Here is a 27544-nt window from a genome sequence, read left to right as displayed (position 1 = left end):
CTTTCTTACATTTTTCATATCATTTCCTATGGTGCAAACACATTTAATAGAAAAAGAGAGAGCCAGTGTTCTGGAGAAGTGGCATTGCTTTTTCACGCTTCCTTGAAACCAAGATTGAAGTAGCCCGAGAGGCATTTACTCTATAGGTTCAGGTGGCCTGGGACTCACTAGTCCACTCTAGTCCTGGGCAGCTAGTTAAGTTCACAACTTTGCTAATAATATCATACGCAGGACTGGAGAGAAACTCCCTGAAGACACAGACGTTTACCACCCTGAGGGGTGATCTGCTTTTTCTCTAATTTCCCAGGAGTAAACAAAGGTGATGGTGGCTGAACCCTTAGCACAGAGTGCTTCCTCCTTTAAAAAATTTTTTTTCTATAAAACTTTTCCAGCAAGTCACAGAATAATAGAAGATTCAGGGACATAATTAGATAGAGTAGAAAAAAATGTATTCCAGATCACTAATATGAAACCAACAGTATTTTAAATCCAGGAAACATAAAATAGAATAGAAAGGAAAATGGCATAGAGTCTAGTTACAATGTCTATATTGCCAAAGCTACAGCATAGGGGATACCTAAATATAAAACTAAATACATGTGCTTGTTTATTTAAAAATAGAGGGAAGTTAAAGGTAAATAAATAAGGTTCACTAAGAGACTATATCTCACCTTACAGGTGAATTTTAATTTGGATATAAATAGTAGTAGTTGTATAAACAGAGGAAAGTGAAAGTCGCTCAATTGTGTCTGCTTCTTTCCGACTCCAGGGACTGTAGCCCGCCAGGTTCCTGTGTCCATGGAATTCTCCAGACAAGAATACTGGAGTGGGTAGCCGTTCCCTTCTCCAGGGGATCTTCCTGACCCAGGGATCGAACGCAGGTCTCCCGCATTGCGGGCGGATTCTTTACCGTCTGAGCCACTAGGGAAGCCCAATAGGCAGAGGACCCTGGTCCAAACCATTCTATTAGCAATATTTCCTTGTTCTAGAAAGCCACCCCATAGCTTTCCTTTTGAAAGGAGAACAAACTTTTCTTCTGGAAATAGCCTGTATGTTTTTTTAAAAATAAAATTCATCAGTTGAATGCCTGACCTGCGTTCTGTGGCTCCTGAGCCAGAATCTCAAGGTGGATGAAAGTATTTTTACATTCTATTCATGCCAAAGGTGATCCATGGGGTTCTTGTCCAGCACTGTTCCAGGGTTGGCTGAGAACTACCTAATGACTGTATTTGATGCTAAGGCTCTAAAAGCCTGTTCTGTTTTTAGCCAGAACTTTTCTTCTAAATGACAAAAGAACCAGCTTTTCTTTCTCAAATTTCATCTGGATATTTTTCAAAAGCAAATGAACTCTGGGGCAGGAGAGGAACCCGAACACGACAAGGTTCAGTGAAAGGGTTGTATCAGCCTAGTTGTTGTTAACGTAAATTCAAGGTAAGATTTTTTGGGGAGAATAAAAACGTTTCCTGTCATGCTAAAGCACTGTAAGTAGATATTATATTATATATTCTTGTTGCATCTTTTGGTGACACTTTAAAAGCAAAGAAATAAAGAAAAAGGAAGCTGTGTTAGTTATAGATCTCAACTCAGCCTGCAGCACAATAAAAGGCTGAATGTGGGGGAAAGTGCCTTGAGGTTGGAAACCTATTACTAATTCAGTAGCAAATACATTAGGAGGTGCTCAGAGCAGTGATCCCATCAGATACTATCAAAGAGCTGCACATGGAGACAAGCCTCTTCATAATTCATGGGGCAATTTCACTGTCTTTCCGGGGAGGCTTCTTATCAATAGAAATGTGCTCTTGTGAGTGAATTGTTAGGAATACCAATTATGTGCTTGACTATTTAATTCTACAGATATTCTTAGTTGAGTCATGAAAGTGTGTAGCTGATCAAAATCGAATTTCAGCATCTTCTTACAGTGTCATTCTTCAGGAGCTCCAGCCTTGTTAAATGTGGGTTAATATAAAGTAACATTTATTAGGAATTTCTTCTTTGATATTCAAAATAGCTTTAAGACCTCTTCCCTCCAAATCACTGAAGTGTCAATACTCCAGCTCCCCCCTAAATTCTTCTAACTTTGATGCCACAAAAGTAACATTTATTTTTTATTCAGTGTTTGATGTTCTCTTTCTCTTGACTTACAATGAAAATGATTCCCAGCTAACGCTACTGATGAAAGCAAGTGAATTCCCCTACAATCAGTTGTTTATATATTTTAAAATGTTGAAAAGAAAAAAAAAAGCTTAGGGGTTTAGACTGTGATTTCTTGTGCATATATATATATATATATATATATATATATATATTTAACAACTCTGTGTTTTTAAAAAAACAATTTCCCATCTAACACTGAGTTACTGAGTTTTAAGTGTTCATTTATTGGAATTCATCCCAGTGCTGAATTCAGCATTTAAGTGCATAGTCTCGTGTAACGTTAGTTCAGTTCATAACTAGACAGGGCCAAAAAAGTAAACTTTAAATAGAAAACAATGAAAAGCATATATAATCCTTGAGATTAAAAAAAACCTAAATATTGGATCTTCAACAAAATATGAAATAAAGGAACTGATTCTTTTTCTCCACATTGGAATAATCCTGGAAAACCAAAAAGAGCTTTGAAATGAAGATACTTAGGGGAAAGCACCCAGTCTTCCAAAAATTTATAGTGGGGAATATTTTACTGGAACACACTCAAATACTTTTGCCTTTTTATTCCCGAGTGTATATTTTAGAATTCTTAAAATAGAATTCTTGAAAAAGACATCAAAATCATATGCAGTCACTGGGAAAATGAGGCCTCTAAGATTTATTTATACTTTGAGAACTGAAAATTAGGCATTAAATAGTCAGGGAGAAGTTTGGGCTATGAATTTTCTCTGGAAGATCTTCCCTGGTTGGCTCAGTAGTAAAGAATCTGCCTGCCAATGCAGGAGACGTGGATTCGATCCCTGGATGGGAAAGATTCCTTGGAAAAGGAAATGGCAACCCACTCCAGCATTCTTGCCTGGGAAATCCCATGGACAGTAGAGCCTGGCAGGCTACAGTCCATGGGGTTACAAAGAGTCTGATAAGACTTAGGACTAAACAACAACTTTTCTCTGGGGGCCTCTGGTGGTGTGACCTAGAAATGGTCAGAAAAAAGGGGATTTAGGGGAGAGAGAATTTCCCAAGTGGATGGAAACTAGCAGTGCCTCCTTTCCTACTAAAAATGCTAAAGGAGTCAAGATTCTGGTGTTATGCAAGAGGGCAGATTTTAGCATCCATGAAGAAACAGCAGTTTTAGGAAAGGATTCTCACTGGTAGACATTGAATGTGGTAAGCTGTCCAAATCCAGAAAGCAATGGGAAAACCTGATCCGGATCAGAAGGGTGATTGGTCTGAAGATGGAGCCACAAAGGTAAAGCAAATCCTAGGTTAGCATGCTTTAGTGAGAGGACCAGGGATTCAAGACCTAGATTTGGGATAGATTCAATTTTAGGATAAAGGAACATGGGAGCAGAGTACATCATGTGACATGCCAGGCTGGATGAAACACAAGCTGGAATCAAGATTGCTGGGAGAAATATCAATAACCTCAGATATGCAGATGACACCACCCTTATGGCAGAAAGTGAAGAGGAACTGAAGAGCCTCCTGGTAAAAGTGAAAGAGGAGAGTGAAAAAGTTGGCTTAAAACTCAGCATCCAAAAAACTAAGATCATGGCATCCGGTCCCATCACTTCATGGCAAAGAGTTGGAGAAACAGTGGAAACAGTGACTGACTTTATTTTCTTGGGCTCCAAAATCACTGCAGATGGTTACTGCAGCCATAAAATTAAAAGACACTTGCTCCTTGGAAGAAAAGCTATGATAAACCTAGACAGCATATTAAAAAGCAGAGACATTACTTTGCCAACAAAGGTCTGTCTAGTCAAGGCTATGGTTTTTCCAGTAGTCATGAGTGGATGTGAGAGTTGGACTACAAAGAAAGTGAGTGCTGAAGAACTGATGCTTTTGATCTGTGGTGTTGGAGAAGACTCTTGAGAGTCCCTTGGACTGCAAGGAGATCCAATCAGTCTATCCTAAAGGAAATCAGTCCTGAATGTTCATTGGAAGGACTGATGCTGAAGCTGAAGCTCCAATACTTTGGCCACATGATACAAAGAACTGACTCACTGGAAAAGACCCTGATGGCTGGGAAAGATTGAAGGCAGGAGGTGAAGGGGATGGTAGAGGATGAGATGGTTTGATGGCATCACCAGCTCCATGGACATGAGTTTGAGTAAGCTCTGGGAGTTGGTGATGGACAGGGAAGCATAGCATGCTACAGTCCATGGGGTCACAAAGAGTTGGACATGACTGAACGACTGAACAGAACTAAAGGTGGAAGTACATAGTGCTAGAGACAAGCTTCTCTATAACTTTTAATTCAATGCACAATTAATTCTCAGCATCAAGATTTATTTAGAAAGTTATATTCTTGATATTGGGTACAGAGGATTTCTAAGGGTTTATGGTAATCACTGAAGTTATTTAGGCTTAAAAATAACACAGCATTTCACAGACTCCCACTGCAGGAGCACAGTGTAGTAAATAATTTAACACTGTTCAGCCGGGCAGGTTTTTTTTTTTTAATTAAAATATAGTTGATTTACAATATTATATAAGTCTCAGGTGTTGAACACAGTGATTTACAGTTTTGAAATGTTACACTCCATTTATAGGCATTAGAGGATTTTCGCTATATTCCCGGTGTTGTAGCTTATTTATTTTATACATGGTAGTTTGCACCTCTTAATCCCCTGCCCTTATCTTCCCCTCCCTCTCCCCAGTAGTGAACCACTGGTTTGTTCTCTATTATCTGTGAGTGTAGTTCTCTCTTGCTACATTCACTAGTTTTTTTTACTTTTTAGAGTCCACATACGATATCACAATATAAGTGTAATCATACAGTATTTGTCTTTCTCTGCCTGACTTATTTCACTAAGCGTGATACCATCCAAGTCCATCCATGCTGTTGCAAATGGCAAAATTTCATTCTTTTTTATCAGTCAGGCAGTTTTTTCTTTCTACTCTACCACATCTAAAGCTGAGCAGCAATTTCTTCTCAAGACAAGGTTACTCTCTATGTCTTTATCTTCCTCGGAGGTTTTGAGTTTGAGCAAACTCCAAGAGATAGTGAAGGACAGGGAAGATTGGCGTGGTGTTGCCATCACAGGGTCACAAAGAGTCAGACTCATTAACAACAGGTAGTGAGAATATTTAAAATTGAAATAGTTGAAAGATTGCTGATTTGATACAGTTTTGCATGTTTGAGTTGTAACGATCTTGTTTCCTTCCTAAGACATTTTTCTGCCTCTGATGAAGGCAAGCTCATGCCTCAGTTAATAGTATCAGATGATAATAGAATGTCTTTCTAAAATCAGAAGCACTTAGAGGACAACGATGATGTTAAATCACACTTTTAAGATTTAGTTTTGGAAATAAAAATCATTCAAATCCCTAACAAGGCGTTTACACTTAAGGGCTTACACCCATGTGGTCCCAGCAGCCAATACACAGGCAAATTTATGATATGGGAATGAAAGCCCAGGTTTCGTTCTGCTGAACCTGGCACTTCTAGTTGCCTTGATCTAACTGTTAGAAGAGGAAAAGTGAGCCACTTGCCCACAGTGAGGCTGGTCTCCCAGGTAGGGGGCTGGAAGCAGGAAACTGCCTCCTGGGAAAAGTCAGAGAATGGGGCAGTTAGAGAATCCAAAGTCCATAAATGAAATGGTTGGGGGAGTAAAGGTGGAGCCAGATCAAGGTGAAAGCGGAAGACTTTCTTGGTGGTCCAGTGGTTAAGACTCTGTGCTTCTAATGCAAGAGGCATGGGTTTGATTCCTGATCAGAGAAGTTCTACATGCCATATAGTGAGGCAAAAAAAAAAAAAAAGAAAGCTGAACTTGGAATTTGGCAAGTAGATGTGAATAGGAGACTAGGCACAGGGGCCTCAAGGTGATTTCTGGAAAACTACTTTTGGAAGGCTCCTTTGACCCCTCTGGCTAGTGTCTCCTCCTCTAATTCTCTCTATTAGTGTCTTTTTATGGCACAGCTAGTAATGTGCTTTATGATCTATTGAGGGTATATTCTCCTCGCCAAGTGTACGGGGCCCTTCATCCTGTTCTTAGTAAAGGTAATTAGGAGATAAGAAAATGGGTATTTTAGGACCACCTGCTATACAGTAGGTACCAGTGGAGGTACATTTATGCATTGTTTAATTAACAATTTATGTAGGGACATCCCTGTTATTCCAATGGTTAAGATTTCACCTTCCAAAGCAGGGGATGCGTTTTTGATTCTGGTCAGGGACCTAAGATCCCACTTGCCTCAAGGTAAAAAAAAAAAAAACAACAACATAAAAAAAAGAAGCAATATTGTAGCAAATTCAATAAAAACTTTAAAAACGGTCCATTAAAAAAATGTTTAAAAAAGTTATGTAATTGACAGACAAGGAAACTGAGGGCTCATGGTCACTGAACTAAGAAGCAAAGGGAGGAGCCAGGATTGAGTTCACACCCTGCCCTGCTTGTCAAAGCACCATCAGCCTGCTGGCCATGAATGAGTGATCCCTGTTTAGAGACCTGGGAGCCACAGTTCACTCCCACTTGCTCCCATGGGACTGCTCCAGCGTGTGCATTATTCAAGCCCCAGCTTCTTCATTTGCCTCTTCTCATCTTACTCCATCTTTATCATGACTTTCACTCAGGGAACAAAGGCAGGACAAGGAAGGAGAACTCTGGTGTGGATTTTACCCTTCATTGCAAGCTCTGGAGGCTTTTGAAGACAGAAATTATTTTCTTAAGTTAGTTTTATGGAGTAAATTTCTGACTTCATAGAAGATTACATTTTCTTTTTTTTTGCCACGCGTGTGGAATCTTAGTTCCCCAACCAAGGACTGAACACTTGCCCCCTGTGGGTTCAACGGGTTCAGTGGCAGCACAGAATCTTAACCACTGGACTTCCAGGGCAGTCCCAAATTTCCTATTTTGAAGGCTTCTAAGAGATTACCTGTATTACTCATTTGCCTCCTATTTCCCATGAGAGATAAAAGTAACTTACCAGCACACTCTGGAGATCTCTGGAGATAGAGGTGCATTTTAAAATACTGTAGAGAATATATTCTTATTCTTTTTTAAAAAAAAATTTCTCTATCACTTTAATAAAGAAAGGGGGATAAGCTAAGTCTCTAGAATGCCTTCCTTTTTGACTGTAGAACCTCAAGAGGTAGATATTCAGCAAGAAATCAGGTAAACTAGAGATTAATTCCCTCCAACTTTGGTTTAATTTCTGCTCCTTTCATCTAAACCTCTGAAAGTAAAGTTGTTAGGAATATTTATTTCTGTCTCAGAGCCGAGCATGGAGCCTAGATTTGGGTTGTGACCTGAGCAAAGGACCTGAGCACAGTATCTGCAGCGTCACTGAGAACGCTTCTAACTTCTCACTCTAAAAGGAACTTTCTCTCTTGTGGCTTCCACCGTTATTATCTGACCCCAGGCTCCCTCTCCTCTGCAACGACAAGTAAAAACTGTACTCTTGTGTTTGAATGCCAGGAAATAAAATGAACAGTAATGAGGAGTCTCTGCCAGAGAGGTTTTGTTTCGATGCTTTCTTCCATCTGCCTTTACCTCGCCTGGGGGGGAAATTAAGGCAATGCATTTATCAGTTTTTATTATCTTGATTTATAACCTTGGGTCACAATTAGGAGATAAAACATAAAGGCATAGATTTAAATAGTGCCAATCTCGCCTTCTCCATTTCATTCTTTTCTCTCTTTTGCAAGAGATGAAATTCCTCTTGCCCTGTAACGGTGTATAGGTCTGTCAGTGCAGAGTGTGTGTCACTGCTCACTTATGTTTACTTAATACTACACTTTTCCATGTTAACTTCAACCCACAAACTTTACATTTGTGTCCTCACCTTCCTGGTTTACACTCATTGAGTTAGGTAAACAGTGTGCCTCCCCTACTTCAATGAGTTGATTATGACAAGAGTTGTGACGAGTGGCACTCAGTAGCTTCAGCTGATCATCCAGAAATTTTCATTTTTCCAACATCCATCAGAGAATTTAAAAATAGCTAGTATGCAGACCTATTGTGAGGCTTCATTCTTTTACATCATTTCACATTTACTATGGTTCATGGTATAGAACAGTGACGTTTATTCATCCATTCAAACAAGGTTCATTAAGTTGTCTTCTATGTGGCAGATACCAGGAGAGGTCCAGGGGCAACAACAGAGAGATAATAGGCAAAATCCTGGCTTTCAATTGGCTAACAAGCAAGTAACAGGAGGATAACAGGCCAATGAAAAGCATGTTTGTAATACTAGGATGACACTAGGCAAAGGGCTCCTGCAGAGAAGGGAGCTGAGGTCCCAGTAGTCAGGAAAATCTCTCTTAGATGGTGACCTGGGACAGAGGCCTGAATGAATTGAGGAATACACTCTACAGGCAGCCTTCCAAGCAGAGGGAGCTGGGCACGTCAAGGAGCCCAGGACTGAGCAGGGTTGGGCATGTTTGATGAACAGAAAGGACAAAATCTGAATGCAAAATCTGGAGCACAGAGAGCAAAGGGGAAAGTGGTTGAAAGAGTAGGTGGCTGATAGACAGACTTGGGAATGGACTTGAGGCCCAAAATAGCAACTTACATTTCATTCTGATAAGATGTGGATGCCAAGAGAGGGCTTTGAGCAAAGGAAACATAATCTGACCTTTTTTCAAAAGAATTGCTCCAACTGAGAGAAGAATGAAATATAGAGGTAACAGCAGAAAGCAGGAAACAAGTTATGAGTCATCACAATAAGACAATGAAGGATAATGGGCCGGGATGGGGGTGGAGGAGGGGCTACAGATAAGGTCAGGTTCATACTGTACTTTGAAGGTAAAGCCAACAGGTTTGACTGAAAGACTGGATATGTGTAGGAGAGGATAACTCTAAGAATGGGAGATGATTAATGCTAGTGTTTACTGAAAGAGGGAAGCCTGAAGGAAGAGAAGATCAGACAGAGGAGAAAGATCAAGGGTTGTCTTTTGGACATATTAGCTTAGAGAAGGTTATTGGGTCTGTAAGTAGAGATGAAGTTTAGCACTGAGGTTATGTTGAAAACATGAACCAAGCCTCTTTTGGCATCTGTGTATCAGGCTTTCCAGTTGCGGTGCTGGAGAAGACTCTTGGGAGTCCCTAGGAATGCAAGAAGATCAAACCAGTCAATCCTAAAGGAAATCAACCCTATTATTCATTGGAAGGACTGATGCTGAAACTGAAGCTCTAATACTTTGGCTAACTCTTTGGAAAAGACCCTGATTCTGGGGAAGATTGAGGGCAAGGGAAGAAGGGGGTGACAGGGTGAGATGGTTAGATAGCATCACCGACTCAACGGACATGAGGTTGAGCAAACTCAGGGAGACAGTGAAGGACAGGGAAGCCTAGTGTGCTACAGTAGATGGGTTGAAAAGAGTTGGATAGGATGTAGCTACTGAACAACAGCAACAAAATATCAGGCTAACCTTGAGTCTTTGTTTATGCCTGAAGTTTAGTTCCTTTTTTCTCTTCCCTTATACCCACATCCTTTTATTTCCCCTCAGAAATACACTTTCTGAATTCCCCTGTCCCTTAACCCACAAACCAGATATCCCCAGTGTTGCATGTGAACTCAAGCACTCCTCAGAAAAAATATAAATCAAGAGAGGGGTCCTTGTGGTAATGGATTTGTTCAGTATCTTAACTATGATAGAATTGTTTAGAGCTAAACACACATACACAGTCACATACACAAGTACAAGTAAAACTGGGAGAATCTGAGTAAGATTCATGGATTGTTTGTTGATATTCTGGTTGTGATATTATACTACAGTTTTACAAATGTTACCACTGGGGGGAACTGAGTTAAACTATATTCATGATCTCTCTGTATTATTTCTTACCATGTGAAAAATAACATATCATCACAAGGAAATTTTAATGTTCAAAATACAAGGAGAAAACTTCAAAAACTCAATTGTTATGGAAAGTTTTAATGCATTACTCCTCAGTTCAGTTCAGTAGCTCAGTTATGTCTGACTCTTTTGCGACCCCATGAATTGCAGCACGCCAGGCCTCCCTGTCCATCACCAACTCCTGGAGTTTACCCAAACTCATGTCCATCGAGTCGGTGATGCCATCCAGCCATCTCATCCTCTGTCATCCCCTTCTCCTCCTGCCCCCAATCCCTCCCAGCATCAGAGTCTTTTCCAATGAGTCAACTCTTTGCATGAGGTGGCCAAAGTATTGGAGTTTCAGCTTCAGCATCAGTCCTTCCAATGAACACCCAGGACTGATCTCCTTTAGGATGGACTGGTTGGATCTTCCTGCAGTCCAAAGGACTCTCAAGAGTCTTCTCCAACACCATAGTTCAAAAGCATCAATTCTTCGGCACTCAGCTTTTCAGAGAGGGAATGGCAACCCATTCCAGTACTCTTGCCTGGCAAATCCCATGGACGGAGGAGCCTGGTAGGCTGCAGTCCATGGGGTCGCTAGGAGTCGGACACGACTGAGCAACTTCACTTTCACGCATTGGAGAAGGAAAGGGCAGCCTACTCCAGTGTTCTTGCCTGGAGAATCCCAGGGACGGGGGAGCCTGGTGGGCTGCCGTCAATGGGGTCGCACAGAGTCAGACACGACTGAAGCGACTTAGCAGCAGCAACAGCTTTCTTTACAGTCCAACTCTCACATCCATACATGACCACTGGAAAAACCATAGCCTTGATTGAGACAACAGATAAAAAACATACTTGGATGTGACTAGTTTTATTATGGTTTAGATGAATGGATATTTCTGAAAAATAAGGGCAAAACTTGAATTAATAAATTGAAAGAGCAAAAGAGGATAAAATTTATAAATCCAAAAATAGCTTCTTTTGAAGAGAGCATCATAAAATAGAAATACATCTGTGAAAAAATGTATTCAGTGATGGTGATGTCACAGTGAGATGGATCTTTACGTGCAAGCCTGGGGAATTGTAAATTAAGTTGCCATTCATTTAACTAATATTGTCCTCTGTATAACATACAGAGGTGAGTGCAGGATGTGTTAACCCCGCCATTTTGAAACCAAGGACATTTGGAGATTGATAGTGTTTAGAGTGAACTCCATCAACTTCATTTAACTCCTTGATTGATTTTCTGTAGAGCAGTGCTGTCCCATGGGCCTTTCTGAAATGATGGAAATGCTCTACATCTGCAGTCTTCAACATGGTAACCCTAGTGTTACAAGGAAATCACCAGGTCTGGTAATTGCTACTGTTTGTATAAACTGGTATCATAACCATGGAGAAAGAAGTATCATTACCTCCAGAAGTTACAATAACAATGTCTCATTATCTCCATTTTTGATGATGCTTGGTATTTATGTTATTTCTTAAAAAACGAACATTTAAAGAGTCAAGTGTGGCTGGCATTATGGTCCAGGTAAACAGTTCTAGACTCTCATCTAACATTCATTGGCTTTGTGATCTTCGGTTAAGTCTAGGCTTAAATTTCCTGAGCTCCAAATGAAGCCATTGGACTAAGTTACTTCAAGCTCAAATAATCTATTCTATTATGTATATCCATATGCCATCTGGGAGACTGGCCAACATTTACTCCATAGAATTAAAAAGAGAGGCCTTAAAATGAGCACCTGGCCACCCTGTGGAGGCCGTGAGGCTCAGGGAATAGGAGCCAAGGCCGACCTTGGATCCCAGCTCCCCTCTGTGAGCTCTAGGCTGTAGGTGAGTCTGTGTCATTTTTACCATCTGTAAACCCTAAGGTGGTCTATCACAGTGATAAGCCCCTAGGATTTTGCTCTTTTTTCTCTTTTTATTTTTGAAGTGCAGTTGATTTACAATGTTGTGTTAATTTCTACTGTACAGCAAAGTAATTTAGTTCCACACAAACAGACACACATATATACACCTTCTTTTTATATTTTTCCATATGGTTTATCATAGGATATTGAATATAGTTCCTGTGCTCTACAGTAAGACCTTGTTTTTTAACCATTCTATATATAACAGCTTACATCTGCTAATCCCAGGCTCCCACTCCATCTCTCCTCCAGCCCTCCCCTCTGAGCAAACACAAGTCTGTTCTTTATGTCTGAGAGTCTGCTTCTGTTTCATAGATACATTCATTTGTGTCATATTTTAGATTCCACATATAAGTGATTTCGTATGACATTTGTCTTTCTCTTTCTGACTTACTTCACTAGGTCTGATAATCTCTAGTTGTATCCACGTTGCTGCAAATAAACCCCTAGAATTTCAGATTTAGAATCAGTTTAGGCTCAAATTGTAGTCCTTCCCTGTATGACATCAGGCAGGATTGCTTCTGCACCCGAGTCTACCTCACAGAGTGAGGCTGCATTCCATCAGGGGACCGACCCAGCTGCCAATTCAGGGGTCACGGTCCCACTCGCTCCCACCATACACCATATGCAGCACCCTACCTTTCTCAAGGATGCCTTTCCTTTTTTGCCTTTAGATTTTGGAGGATTTACCTGGTGACAAGAGACAGGAGACAGGGCAGATATGGGTTTTTGGTGTCCACTGAGAAGCCATCATCCTGTCTGGCCCGACCTGGAGCATCCTTGGCTCCTGTAAGCAAGACTTGTCAGGACCAGACATTCTGTAGTTTTTCATGTCTCCATGATACTGCAAAAGGCCCACCTGCCTAAAAATACCATGCAGCCCCTTCTTCTCTGGAGTCTTTCTGCCTCCCTGAGGCTGCACCCAAAGAATAAGACTCTAGCCCTCCTCCAAGGGTAGAGTGTGACTGGGGACTGGGTGGGACAGGCAAGGCCCAGGGAACTTTCTCCTACTCTCTGGCTCAGGACATTGAGCAAGTGCTTGGGGCAAGGAGTCCTATTACTAACATGTGCCTCCCCCAAGACTTTATTCTCTGCTTTCTCCCTTAAAGGCCAGGATTTTTAAAAGCTTTCTTTTGTTCCTTTTTGTTTTTCCATCTTTGAAAAATTAAAATATCTGGCTTTCTGGATCGGATACAAGAAATATCACAGGAAAAAAATCAGAATTTTACAACAATATATACTATATAAAAATACAATAATCTATGTGAAACATTCAGCACTGGGCCTCATGTGGTGTACACACTCAATAGGCCATAGCTGTGGTAATTAATATTTGTTCTTCAATGTTATTTTAAAGATTATTTATAACATATGCAAAATGCCTGACATAATATATATTTAGTAAACGTTCACCAACATATTGAAGTAAAATGCTTTTGATTTTAATATAAAGATTAATACTGTTTTTGTTTGTATTTTTTTAAGGCACTTTATCTTTTAAATTTCATTATATTATTTTTAAAGTCTTTATTGAATTTGTTACAATATTGATTCTGTTTTATGTGTTGGGGGTTTTTGGCCCTAAGGCATGTGAGATCTTCGCTCCCCAACCAGGGATGGAACCTGTACCCCCTGCATTGGAAGGTGAAGTCTTAACCACTGGATGGTCAGGGAAGTCCCTAAAGACTAATATGGTTTCTGAATGATAGAGTTAACTGAAAATAATATTTTTTAAAAGGCTTTGAGAATTTATCTTTCCTAGTGCTCATTTTTATCTCCTATAAACCACATCCTAGGTTAGCTCAAAGTATACACTTAGATGTCCCTGGCCTTCATATTCTAGAAGATTATATCAGCAGAAATAACCATTAAGCCTCTGCAATGGCACATGATGCATAACATTAAATCATCAATATATCAGACCAAAAGGAATTACTTGCTTCATCAAAGTCTAATGGCAGGAAAATGGGAAAAGGAAAATTGTGGATGGGGCTGTCCTGAGGGCAGAGTCAGAGACCCAGACTTCTAGGCTTATTCCAGAAAAGTATGAAAGTGAATTAGGCTTCTCAGATTTCTTTTGGCTTCTCCAGCTACTTTAGTAAATGGACGTGTCTGATGGAGGTGGAGGTCTCACCATCTAAGTAAAAGGATACAATCTCCTCTTTGCTGCCAATGCTTTGGGTCAAGGGCACTGATCCTTGCAATGAGTGCATGGGATCTGTCTGAGGAAAACCAGATAACCTTAATTAGAGGTAGGAAATAAGATGAAATAAATAGAGAAAAATGCTAATGTTGCTATGTAGAAAGAGTAAATATGTCAAATTCATTAAATTTTAGAGTTAATATTGTCCTAAGCAAAATCCTAATGAATATAACACTTGCCCAGATGATTAAAAGTCCACTCTGGAAAATACAGAGCTTTTTTTTTTTTTTTTTTAACAAAGAAGAGTAAAGAGGAGATACCTCCTTTACCACACTGTAAAATGCATTATAATGTGGCAGTAATTAAAATGTCATTGTCCTGGTTCACGAACAGAAATGGGAAGGAATAGCCTGAGACAGATCCTAGCATATGGAAGAATTTACAGTGTAAAAGTGTGTAAACATTAAACAGTATTAATCCTTTGTGCATTAAAGGATGCCATCCATAAAATGAAAAGGCAACTCACGAGAAAATATCTGCCAACCATATATTTTATAAGGGGTTAATATCCAGAATATATAAAGAACCCCCACAATTCAACAACAACAATAAAATCAAACAATTTGATTCAAAATGGACTAAGGAGTCAAATAGACATTTCTCTAAAGATGAAATCAGTGATGCACCTGAGGGTAAAAACAGAATCATGTTAGATTCTGTCCGTATATCACATACCAAAATTAATTCCAGAACTTCCTTAGTGGTACAGTGGATAAGAATCTGCCTACCAATGCAGGGGACATGGGTTTGATCCCTGGTCTGGGAGGATTCCACATGCCTCAGGCAACTTAAAATTCATGCATCACAATTACTGGAGCTCATGAGCTCTAGGAACAATAACCTCCAACAACTGAGCCCAGGTGTTGCAACTCCTGAAACCTGTGTGCCTAGAGCCTGGGCTCTGCAACAAGGGAAGCCACCGCAACGAGAAGCATGTGCACTGAAACGGAGAGTAGTCCCCGCTCACCGCAACTAGAGAAAGCCCACATGTAGTGACGAAGACTCAAGTCACCAAATATAAACAAATACATTTTAAAAATTAATTCCAGATGGATTGAAGCTTTCCGTTTGGTTCAGTCTCTCAGTTGTGTCTGACTCTTTGCGACCCCATGGACTGCAGTACGCCAGGCCTCCCTGTCCATCACCAACTCCCTTTGCTTCAAAGAAAAAAAAAAATAAAATCATAGAAAAATCGAAGAAATTATTTTTGTTAACCTGACAACATGGGATAAGGTTGTAAGCATAAAAATAAAACCAAAGGAAAGTTATCACACATTTGGCTAATAGCCTGGGGATTCAAAAGAGTTAGGCTGAAATCGTGTCTTTTTCAAAACCAATTTTAAGTTCCTCCCCATAAATAGTACAACTACTCTCTACTCATTTTTTAAAAATTTTATATTGGTGTACAGTTGATTTACAATGTTGTGTTAGTTTCAGGTATACAGCAAAGTGATTCAGTTATACACATATATCTGTTCTTTTTCAGATTTTTTTCCCATATACGTTATTGCAAAATATTGAACAGAGTTCCCTGTGCTATACAGTAGGTCCTTGTTGATTATTTATTTTGTATATAGTTCTACTCATTACTTTTAATGAGCAAAATCATTTCCTTGATATGAAGTTTGCACAGTCTTGTCCCAGGTCATCCTCCTGGTTTAACCTTCAGATGCTAGGTTAGAGGATGCATCCCTCTTCTAAAAAAAGTGAGCCTTGGACCTGTCCTCTCGCTTCACTAAAGATATCACTCTCTATCTGTTTGAATGGCTGGCTGTCTTCTCTCCATCATTTTGCCAACAGTCTCTTTTACTGGATAATTCTCATAAGCATAAATACATATTTGCTCTCTCAGTTTGCAACACACACACACACACACATTGGCCCCTCCATCTCCTACCCTCTTCTAGTGATCGTCTCACTTCTGCACTCCCCTGCAGAGGACGACTTTTCGAAAGAACTGTCTAGGAACGCTGCCTCCGCCTCCTCAGTTCACCTACTCTTCAGCCCACTCCAATCTGGCTTCTGCCACCAACACACAAATGAAATCACTTTTGTCATGTCACAAACCAATTCCATTTGCTGCAGTCGTTGGGCTCTTTTCGATCTTCATTCAGACACATTTGACTGAACGGCTGGCTCCCTCTTCCTGACATGCTCTCCTCTCTTGGGATCTGTGGCAGGGCAGCAAGTCCTCAGTTTATGGCTCTTTCTCTCTCTTGAGTACTTGCCCTCGGTAATCTCATTCATTTCCATGGCTTTAGAAACATCCCATCTGGGGGAGTTCCCTGGTAGCCTAGTGCTTAGGATTCTGGGCTTTCACTGCTGTGGCCTGGGTTCAGTCCTTGGTTGGGGAACTGAGATCCTGCCCCCAAAATTCCATTTGCTATTTCTGAATTTACACACTCACATGTCCATTAGCTGCCTTTCTATCTCAGCTTGGATATCCAATAGTATACCAAATAAAATGTCAAAAAAGCGTATCTTCAGTTTCCCCCATAACCTGCCCTCACCTCACATATGCTTCCTTGATCCCATCTCCTGTGCTGCGGAAACTTGGGAATCATCCTTGATCTGTAATCACTAAGTCCAAGATTCTGAAATATATCTCAACTTCCCCTTGTTCTGTGTCCACTGCCACCGTCCTGGCCTGTGCTGTATCATGTCTGACCTAGATTACTGCCAGAGTCCCTTGGCCTGTCTCCCCAGACCCATTCTTGCCCCTCCATAATCATTCTCTGCATCCCTGCCTTTGGCTCCAAACCATTTGCCCCAGGTCTCAGATACGTCCTAGGGGTAAAATCAAGAAGAGTTGCTTTTGAATTGTGTGTCTGATGAAAAGGGAAGAGAAAAATCAAGAATGACTAGGGTTTTGCTTGAACAACTTTACACGAGACAATGACTTTTATCAAGATGGGAAAGTTTGGGTCAAGTACATGTTTGGCTGATGGGGATGGGTTAGAGGGGTGATCAATAGCCTTCTGTGAGCTAATCTGGAAATGTCAATCAGCCAAGCAGAAGTATGCTATAGTTGGAAAGAAATAAGAGACATGATAGACGTTTGATGAAAAAATGATCCAAGCTAGGTTACCAGAGAAACAAATTGTGAGGGAAAGATTTGGAAGTTGTTAGACTGGGAGGTAACATCCTGATGGAAATCCCTGGTGTTATTTGGATATGTAGGTCTGGTGATCAATAGTAAAATTAGACTGAAAGCTTAGACCTGAGGGTCATCATGAGAGTTTAAAGTATGGAAAAGATCAAATGGAAGTGAAACTTCTAGAAAACTATTTTCTTCTTACATATTTTATTCAAAACAAAATTAGTTTTATTGAGTTTGATGGGGACTTGTTTAGTGACATCCCTGTCTACTCACTAGAAACCAGTAGCTTTCCTCCTCCCCCATTCCAAGTGATGACAACCAAAAATATCACCTAGACGTTTTCCGTTCCAGGGGTCGAGGAGGGAATCGGCCCTGGTTAAGAATTACAGGATTAGGGCAATGGTACTTCTTTTTAGCCACTGAGATGCTAATATTGGAGAACGTTGGAGAAACAGTTACAAAGTAGTGGCGTTCTGAGCTTTTATCCTGCAGAAAGCTCTTGGAAAGAATTTGATCAAGAAGATGCACTGCAAGGGTGTGGGGTAAGGAAAGAGGGTGGAGGGGAGCCCCTACGGAAGAGCGTCGCTGAAGCTCAGGGCAGCGGAAGAAGCCAGCACCTGGGTTCAACGTTGCAGAAAGCCCTGTCCCTCTGCAGAAATCCTGTCTGCTCTCCACATGCGGACGGCTTTCCTAGCAACAGACGACAGGTTCTCAGCATTGCTGGACCCTAGGGATTTTTATTTAACTGGAGATGTCAGTACAGTTGACCTGCTGCCCCCTAGCGAGGCGGCTCGGGATGCCCGGTAAATCCCGAATTGCTGGCTTCTGAGAGTAAGTAACAGAACACGTTGTCCTTCTAGCTTTCCTCCCGTCCTTGCTCCAAATAGCATCCTTAACACTAGCGACTTCCCTAACGTGGCGAAGAGGAAGGCACAGGACGTCAGCAGGACAGCAGAGGAGCAGGAGCTGGGTGACGGAAGAGGCACGACCATGGAAAGTGTTTCCAAAGCAGTAAAAGTCGCCGGGGGAAAAGTGGGCTGGTTAGCCCCTAAAGCACCAGGAACGTGCTCTCGGCTGCCCTCTGCTGTCGAGATGAGTGAAGCCAGGCCAGGGAAGAGACAGCGTTCTGTTCCAAGAGGCACAAATTAAGATGCTAGGCACCGATATAGGCCACGGGATGACATTGCTTCTTACCAGCTGCAGCTAAAGACAGAGCATCTATTTTGGTATGTGTGCCAGGAAAAGAAACGCTAATCATAGACAGTAGAGTCCCAAAACACAGATTTGGAAATACTGAGGGACTATTCCTGTCTCTAAAACATAACAACTGGATATGGGAGGCCAGGGTAGGGGTAAGAATTAGTTCTCTGAGGGGAGTGTTGAAGTGATCCCCATGCCAGGGATGTATGAAAGACCCCTACTCTTTGTACTTCTTTAACAGGAAATCTTAAAAGTCACACCACACAAATTATGAAAAAGTCATTCATATATTTAAAAGATTAATCAAAACTTTAGAGGTCATTCTGTAGTAAACCTGAAATATTTTTGATTTTACCAAAACTCACAAGGAATATGTATATATACATATGTGTGTGTATCAACATAAGGCAAAAATCCTCATGTATGTACCTACACATTTCAGCTGAGTTAAGGTTTTTTTTGCCACTTTTTTAATTGAAGGATATTTGGTTTACAGAATTTTGTGGTTTTCTGTCATACACTAAGAAGAATCAGCCATAGGTATACAATGGGATGCTGCTCAGCCATAAAAAGGAATGCATTTGAGTCAGTTCTAATCAGGTGGACAAAGCAAGAGCCTATTATACAGAGTGAAGTAAGTCAGAAAGAGAAATGTAAATATTTTTTACTGATGCATATATATGGAATCCAGAAAGACGGTAGTGATGAATTTATTTTCAGGGCAATAATGGAGAAGCAGACATAGAGAACAGACCTATGGACATGGAGGGAGGGGAGGGAGAGGGTGAAGTGAATTAAGGTTTTAAGTAAAGGAATTTGAAGAGAGAAGGGACATGACTTGATGTGCTTTGAAAGGATTCTGGGCGCTGCATTGGGAATGGACTATAAGAGACCAAGGTGGTGGCAGGGAGACCTTTTAGTGTGGTACTTTGGTTTTCTAGGCAAGATGATGGCACAGGTGCAGGTGGTGATGAATGATCAGAATCTAAGTTTATTTTAAATGTAGAACTTGTGGGATTTGTGCTCATAGATTGGCTATGAGAGACAGAGAGACACACACAGAAAGAGGGACTTCAGGAGTCAAGGATGACTGAACAATTTGGACTATAGAGTTGGCATCAACTGAGATGGAGAAGACTGAGGAACAGTAGGACCCTACTGAGAAGAGATTCTGAGTGAAGACACTGGGTTAAGACATCTGATAGACATTTGACTGGAAGGCCAAATTCACAGTTGAATAAGAATCTGGAGTTCAGGGGAGAGGTCCATGCAAGAAATACCAAATTGGCAGGCGTCAAGACAGAGTCGCTGTTTAAAGCCACTACAGTGTATGAGAGCCTGAAGGATGGGGACCTGGGGAGTTGTTTTCTCTTTATAGGTTGGGGAAAGCGGGTGGATCAGAAATGGGGCCTGGGAGGGAGACTCAGTGGTGTACCACAGAGTGGAGCCAAAAGTGGACAGTGGGAGGAGTGACGCATGCTAAGATGCATGCGTGCTCTGCTCAATGTGGTTATGACTTCAACCACCTGAGGGCGGGGTGTGTACCACGCTATGTGTACACACATACCATGCTTTGTGTAGGCACAAAGACTGGGACATATCACGAGGATACCAGACAGGGTTTCATTAGGAGCCTGGTTTTTATCAGGGAGTGATACGATCAAAACTGTTTTCAGAAACCACCTCTTGGCAGTGTGGCATTTAGAAGCATATACTCTACGGTGGTAGAGAAATGATTCTTAACTTCTTGTTATATACTTTGTGTTGTTTCACTAATTATAGTATTATTTCTGTAATTTAAAAACTATTAAGATGTATGAGAAATATGAGAAGACTGCAAACTAGTAATTGCAAGTTCATTGTTAACAGCTTAGGAAAAAGATGCTTAGGGCTCAAAGGACTCTGGCAGGGAGATGCAATGAAGTCAGATGCTTAGGTTTTCAGAACTTGGCTATCTGCTAGGAACTAGTCAAAAAAAAAATAGGAAGATGGAGGCGAGTGCCACCAAGCTCAGAGAGGACATTACCTCCTCACAATCCCTTCCTCCAGAAGTAAAATGTCTCATCTCGATGAAAGGGGCAAGTAGCGATGACAGTCATTGCTAGTGCTCAAAACATGAACAAATCTTTTACACAAACTCATGATTTTTGTTTCTGATAGTAAAAAACTGGAGGTATAAATTGATATAATCTATTATAAAGATAACTTTGTGGGATAACCTCTTCAAAAAGTGATAGGCACTCACCTTTATGTCATGGTTTTCTGACATGAACTAGGTATCTGGTTTTGCTAATTTGGGGATGCATTTAGTAATCCTCATCTTCCATGAATAGCAAACAGAAAAGTGGCCCTGACCACATGTTCTCACTAGGTTCAGCTCTGTAGCCTTCTGCCACATCTATGGAAAATGTGTATCCAGACATACTTTGCAGCCTGATAGTCAACTGAGATGCTGAGTAGGTAGCAGAAGATTCAGGTGTGTACCTCATTAGCCTTAGCCTCCATGAATCATGTGGGCTTTCCTGGCAGATCAATTGATAAAGAAACTGCCTGCAATGCAGGAGACTCAGGTTCGATCCCTGGGTGGAGAAGATGCCCTGGAGGAGAAAATGGCAACCCACTCCATCCAGTATTCTTGCCTGGAAAAATCCCATGAACAGAGGACCCTGGAAGGCTACAGTCCACAGGGTCACAAAAAGTCGGACATGACTGAGTGACTAAACCACCATGAATCATGATTCTACCTCAAGTAGATATATACCTGAAGTTTGACACTAGGCACTTCTAAGGCTTGTCAGAGGGAAAAATCATCATCTGCAGAGGACTGCCGGAATAAGTCCTTCTTCAACCAATTCCTTCAGATTTTTTTTTTTTTTTTTTAAATACACGAAGGTGCAGCTAAGTCTTCAAAGAGCTAATTACTGCGATTCCAGTATTTTGGAAGATTTAAGGATTTGCTCTCACTGAATCACACTCTAATAATGTATCTTTGGTCTATACTGTACTGCATGAAATTGGTCATTTTACTTTTAGGAATGTTAATGTAGATGTTACCATGTTAACATGGATCACAGAATCCTCATGACGTTTCAGGGGCAAAATGTACCTCAGGCGTTTGTCTGCAATACCAGGGTAGAGGTACACTTCTGGATCATGTGTCAACTTGTGGGGACTCATGTATGGATGTCCTTTTCAAGCAAAAGCAAGTTCAGTGTTGAATTCACTGCCTAATTCTTATAAGTATTCAGAACACTGCAGCATGCATTTTGTTTTAAATATATCTCTGGGCTTTATCTTATTTTGCCTACTGATTTTTCATTCAACTATAATTTTTTTACTTTGTGTTTTAATAAGCAATTTCACTATTTTTTTTTTTTTTCATGAGGCAGAAAACACCAAACTCTGGACTCAGAGTAGACACAGAAATGGGGGAAGGAGTGGGAAATAGGAATTGCATTGCTAAAAAAGCCATTGTTATAGAGATAAATATGATGAAATGTGAAATAAACTAAAAGGTCATATTAGAAGGAAAATGCAAGGGCAACCCCTTCAGTACATTTTCTGTGTGCTACTGAATTCACTTACATCTCCTTTAAAAAATCTCTCTCCCAAAACTATTCATTACAGATCTCATGAACATCTAATGAATTCTGAATATTATCATGATTTAATGTAAAATGTCAAGAACTGTTCCATCTAAAAAAAGCAACATACTATATCTCATACAAAGTGCCATACAAAGGCAATTTTAATTTGCTAAGACAAAAGAAAAACAAGAAACAGAACAACCTTTTTCTTACTGCTACATCTACCATCTTAAAAAAATGATACTGAGAATTTACATAACCTATTTTCAGGTGTTACTTAAATAAAAACATACATGTAAGTATTTTTGAGTAAGAAAAACCAGTCGCAAATAAATAAAATTAGAACCCAGACTCCTAATTTTGGCTATGAATTTTAAATTATGTTTTCTCTCTCTGACCTGAAAATGTTATCTTTACTGAAACGTCACTGTATAATAGAAACAGACAGAAATCCACTGAGCCTTTGCAGAAACATTTAGACTTTACTCCTGATGCAAATTACCTGCAAAAAACTAACTGCTTATAAAGGATGTTTGAAGCTACATCAATGATTTAAAAATAAGCACACAACCAATGTAAAAGCAAAGAATATTCCTTTTTCAGGAGAAAGGTCTTATGTGAAGCTATCTTCTTGAAACATGTTTGATGTCAATTCTGGGTGAACCAGGATGGCCGCTTCCTCTCTCGCTCAATGATCCTCTTGCCTTGATCGTGCTCAGAGGGTGTCTCCCCCGAGTACAGCACCACAGTCTCCACAGTAGGAGCCTTGAAAGGGCCCCCCTCTTGCTTCCCTATCTGTCTTCTGATTTCTGCCGTTTCCTTGCGCACCTTCTCATAGCAATAGCCACAGAGGACATGTTTCTGTTTCAGGTGACCACACTCAGGACAAAAGTCTATATTGTTCTTTAAAAAGAAAGAAAGAAAATTTAATGAGAGGCAACAAAATGCACACATCATCAAGGATGAGGCTTATATTTAAACTTCTTTGGAAATGTTCATCCTGCACAAGGTCACAGAGTACCCAGTTCAACCTCATTTTAATCAGGAAACTAAGGACACATATTGATTTGAATTAATCAATTTGAATTCCAGGAAAACTGGAAGTAGAATCCAGGTTTACCAACTTTGAATCTGGTACATTTTTACTTAAATACAACAGTCTTACTATGTGAAATGGTACTCCATTCCCCCAGCCCCAAAAACTAAACATCTGGTAAGGAGCCCATGGGTGATCCACACGGCCAGCATCTTAACTAAGAGCCCAAGGCAAAGGGAATTCACTCTTCCTTTCAATCAATCCTGGGAAGAACAAGATGACAAACACTTTACAAGTGGGCTTCCCCTGATCATCACAGTGCAATTCAAATTCCTTATGATGTATAATTGGTATGGGGTGTGATTTTTCTTCCTATAAATGAACACTGATTATTTCTTAATGTAAAACTCTTGATATATTACAATTTGAGGGTATTTTAATGAGTTTTTATACATCTATCCAATTTTAATAAGACAATTCTAACCTCTAAAGAAGTCCTTTCAATGGGTTCTAAAGGTAGATTTGAAATATAAAGACAAATAGTAAACAGGAACATCAAAGAAACTCTAAACATGTCTGAAGACTAACATACAAACATTTACGAGGCAGATGACAACAAGAACTTCATTTTCTACAAGAAACAAGTGTTAGTCTCTCAGTCATGGCCAACCCTTTGTGATGCCATGGACTGTAGCTTGCCAGGCTCCTCTGCCCGTGGGGTTTTCCAGGCAAAAATACTGGAGTGGGTTGCCGTTCCCTTCTCCAGGGGATCTTCCCAACCCAGGGAAGATCAAACCTGGGTCTCCAGCATTGCATGCAGAGTCTTTCTAAGCTACCAGGAAAACCCTAAAAGAAACAAAGAACCTTGAAAATCATTTGACCCACCGACTTCTCATCTTACTCCAATACGTGGAAAACTGGATTGTACATTCAACTCGAGGAATTGAAAAAATACTCATGGTCAGTAAGTGCTCTTTTCCTAACAAAGCCCTCAGCATAACAAATTATATATTAACAGAAAACTGTCTAAATTAATTAAGTATTTTACAGTTCCACATTTTAACTGTGGTCCCAACCCTGACTCAGTAATACTTTTGAGCTTATGTTCTAAGGGTCTGTTTTAATACTGAATGTGGAGGCTTATGGAAGTCAATTTTCTGTCCTTGAGTTCCACCTGCACTGCCCTGGGGAACGCCATGGAATAAACATGAACTCAAATCATGGCTGTTAAAACCATAAATTAATAAATCAAAGATAATAAACACTATAGTTTTTGTTACTAGATCAATGAAGAAAGTGTACCCAAGGGAGATGGTGGGTGGGTGCTGGTGTGTGGAGAGACGGAGAAGGAGCACTGAGATTTAGAATTGTCCAAGGATAGGAACCGAGAAAGCAGTGGCACCCCACTCCAGTACTCTTGCTTGGAAAATCCCATGGACGGAAGAGCCTGGTAGGCTGCAGTCCATGGGGTCGCTGAGGGTTGGACACGACTGAGCGACTTCACTTTGACTTTTCACTTTCATGCACTGGAGAAGGAAATGGCAACCCACTCCAGTGTTCTTGCCTGGAGAATCCCAGGGACAGCGGAGCCTGGTGGGCTGCCGTCTATGGGGTCGCACAGAGTCAGACACAACTGAAGTGACTTAGGAAGGATAGGAACATACACAAAAAAAGTTTCAAGAGAACAGGACTTCAATAGGACACTACCAGGGCTCAAATGCTGGTTCTACCACTTAAGTTTGGGATCATAAGTGAATTCTTTTTGTCTCAGTTTCTTCATCCTAAAACTGAGCAAAACAATATTTACTTCAGAGAGCTGTTCTGAAAATATAATTCATGTAAAGCACTTAGATATATCATAGGTACTTATTAGCTATTTTTACTACTTATCTAAGGATTTTACTTCAGTATCTCATTGGACTCAGGAAAAGAAGAGAATAAATCTGTCAGGGTTAATAAAACCCCGTATCAAATAGATCTACTGCTTCTGACTTTAATTTCAGGCTCTGCAATAGTTAAAATATTTATTTACATATAGTTCAAAATCACACAGCTCAGGACTGGCACAGCTCACAATACAAAAGTCATAGACTCTTTATAACCCAGTCCTCTGTCCAGACTCTGAACTCCCTCCTTGACTGTGTTCTGAGTATTTAGCCTACAGAACAGTAGATGCATACATATATAACAAGAATATTGTATTTATTTAGACCAGGGAAAGGTAGACATATAGGATCTAAAAATAACTTACTCATAGATTATATGAACAATATCAAGAGATTATGCAGTGGTGGACATGAGAAAAAGTAAGCCCACAAAAATCACCATATTACCTTAACTTTAATAAGCTTATGAGGGTTTCTTCTCCTACACCGGTTCACTTCAATGCTGCGCCTGTTTTTAGGAGCTGCCATCCAAAATATACTATCCAAAAGGCTGGACGTCTCCGTACTTCCACTGGTATCATTTGTTGGTTCTGAAAATATAGCTGGACCTTGGACCGCTAACGCTGGTCCTACAAAATAAACCATGGAGATACAGAATGGTTTCTAGCTCTGAAATGACCGTTTCCAAGTATCATTCTCTTTAACAATCACCGTTTCCAAGTATCATTCTCTTTAACAATCAAAAGTAATGTATCAGCAGGCCTATGTAACTTAAAACATTACATTCAATAGACATTTAACAGGAAACCTTAGTAGCTATTAAAATATACTTAAAGTTCATACCTGAAATAATTTTAGAACAGAATATTTCTTAATGGCACTTGCTTAAATGAATCAGTGAAATTCTACCAGAAGTTTCTCATCTTAAAATACAGAACTCAGGGGTTTAGTAGTAAACATGAATAAAAATGTGAGAGGCACCAAATTTAAACAAACCAAGGCAAAAAAAAAAAAAAATTCACTCAATTGTCCACATTCTACTTGATGGGCAGTACCTAGTTACAAGTAAATCTTAAGCTTGAGGCTTTCAAAATCCACTTCCTACCAGCACAGATATAAATGCTGATTGTCTTTTTTTTTTTTTACTATATTCAAATTGAGTTAGCTCCTCAGTCATATAACCTGATAGGCCCTTTAAGACACTTAGTTCTCGTTATATTTAGTCTTGTTCCCTAAGGAAAAGAACTAACTCATCACTCTTCCTAGGATACTAATTTACTCTTGTGACTACCAACGTTTCACTTTTGTTTTTCTAAACTGTTTATAAAAATTAGTGCGAGGTGGGAGGGAAGTTCAAGAGGGAGGGGACATATGTATACCTATGGCTATGCTTATGTATACCATGTGTGTATGTATGGCCAATTCATGTTGATGCATGGCAGAAACCAACACAGTATTGTAAAGTAATTATCCTTCAATTAAAAATAAAACTAAAAAAAAGATTTCTTTACCCTCTCCTTGCTATATTCCTCAGGCCTGTAATATTTCTTTTGATTTTAGGAACTCTTAAAAATATACAACGCTGTTTAACACTTAACAACTGATACTCCTTTTCAATATATCTGAAAGTATTGCTAAGCACAGACCAGTGGTTAACAGCACAGGCTCTGGAAGGTCTGTGTGACCTTGGGGCCTTTCTGAGTCTAGTTCTTCAGTTGAAAAGTGGAGACACCTAAAGGGATAGTAGTGGAGATTATCTTACGAAATATATTTTGACTTTGATATTCAGTGGGACATTTCTGGTGGCTGAGACGGTAAAAGCGTCTGCCTACAATGCGGGAGACCCAGGTTCGATCCCTGAGTCGGGAAGATCCCCTGGAGAAGGAAATGGCAACCCACTCCAGTATTCTTGTCTGGAAAATATCATGGACGCAGGTCCATGGGGTCGCAAAGAGTCGGATACGACTGAGCGACTTCACTTCACTTCACTTGACATTTAGTGGGCTCTCCTGAGTATTATCATTATTATGTTCGGGATAACTTCGAAATCGAGTAGAATGTAAATGTCAAAGCAACGACAATTTTAACACCCAAGATATTTCCATTTAAAATTAGTTCTCAGGGGAAATAGAGGATCAAGAGTCAACTGATACAGCTCAAATGCTACAGAAGGCAAACTGCTTTAGGTGGTGGACTGGACAGGAAAGAAAAGGTAAGAAGATCTAGAGAGCGGTGTCCCTTGATGCTAAGTAAATGCACTTCGGTTACATTCTCTGTAGGGATGGGACAGTCAGAGGACGCTTCTTTTCCTTTTTACAGGGGACTGGGGAGCAAAAACTGCTGTCTTTGTTCTTAAGTAAATGAGTGTCCGGACAACGACCCCTACACGCTGCCAAACATCAGAACACCGGAGTAGGCTAAATACAAGTAGAATTCACCACGCTGCCTGGGGTCCCCAGTCCAAACCCTTCTCCACGGAGGCCTTCTTTACGTACCCCATGGAGGACTGGAAAAACCTGGTCGGCTCTGCAGAAGTTTCCCCTGCAGCTGCTTCCAACAGTTCCGGAGAAGTCCTCGGGCTACGGGCAACGGCGGAACAAGCAGCACCAGCATGGTGGGCGCCATGTTTCTCGGCCGAAAGCCACTCCCATCAGGCCTCTGGGTCCCGCCCCTACCTTGAGCATGCGC

General features: G+C 40.4%; 1 protein-coding gene across 1 annotated transcript; it reads right to left on the bottom strand.

Annotated features, from left to right (window-relative positions):
- Positions 1-22065: 22065 nt before the first annotated feature.
- MRPL32 (mitochondrial ribosomal protein L32) lies at positions 22066-27513 on the bottom strand. Its single transcript, XM_005899419.3, has 3 exons — positions 27352-27513; positions 25304-25485; positions 22066-22837 (listed from the first exon to the last, which is right to left on the bottom strand). The coding sequence occupies exons 1-3, from the start codon at positions 27479-27481 to the stop codon at positions 22583-22585; spliced, it is 567 nt and encodes a 188-aa protein (XP_005899481.1). The 5' UTR covers positions 27482-27513; the 3' UTR covers positions 22066-22582.
- Positions 27514-27544: the final 31 nt, after the last annotated feature.

This window comes from Bos mutus, chromosome 4 (genome assembly GCF_027580195.1).
Source record: "Bos mutus isolate GX-2022 chromosome 4, NWIPB_WYAK_1.1, whole genome shotgun sequence".
NCBI classification, from domain to species: Eukaryota; Metazoa; Chordata; class Mammalia; order Artiodactyla; family Bovidae; genus Bos; species Bos mutus.
The sequence above is the reverse complement of the archived record's forward strand: the minus strand, read 5'-3'. Positions and strand labels throughout refer to the sequence as shown.

What these genes read in the sequence shown, in the direction of transcription:
- MRPL32 (XM_005899419.3), bottom strand. Translation starts at nt 27,481, where the DNA reads ATGGCGCCCACCATGCTGGTGCTGCTTGTTCCGCCGTTGCCCGTAGCC. An exon ending in TTTTTCCAGTCCTCCATGGG is followed by an intron (nt 25,486 to 27,351) that starts GTACGTAAAGAA and finishes TTTATTTTGTAG; the next exon opens with GACCAGCGTTAGCGGTCCAA. An exon ending in ATAAGCTTATTAAAGTTAAG is followed by an intron (nt 22,838 to 25,303) that starts GTAATATGGTGA and finishes TTCTTTTTAAAG; the next exon opens with AACAATATAGACTTTTGTCC.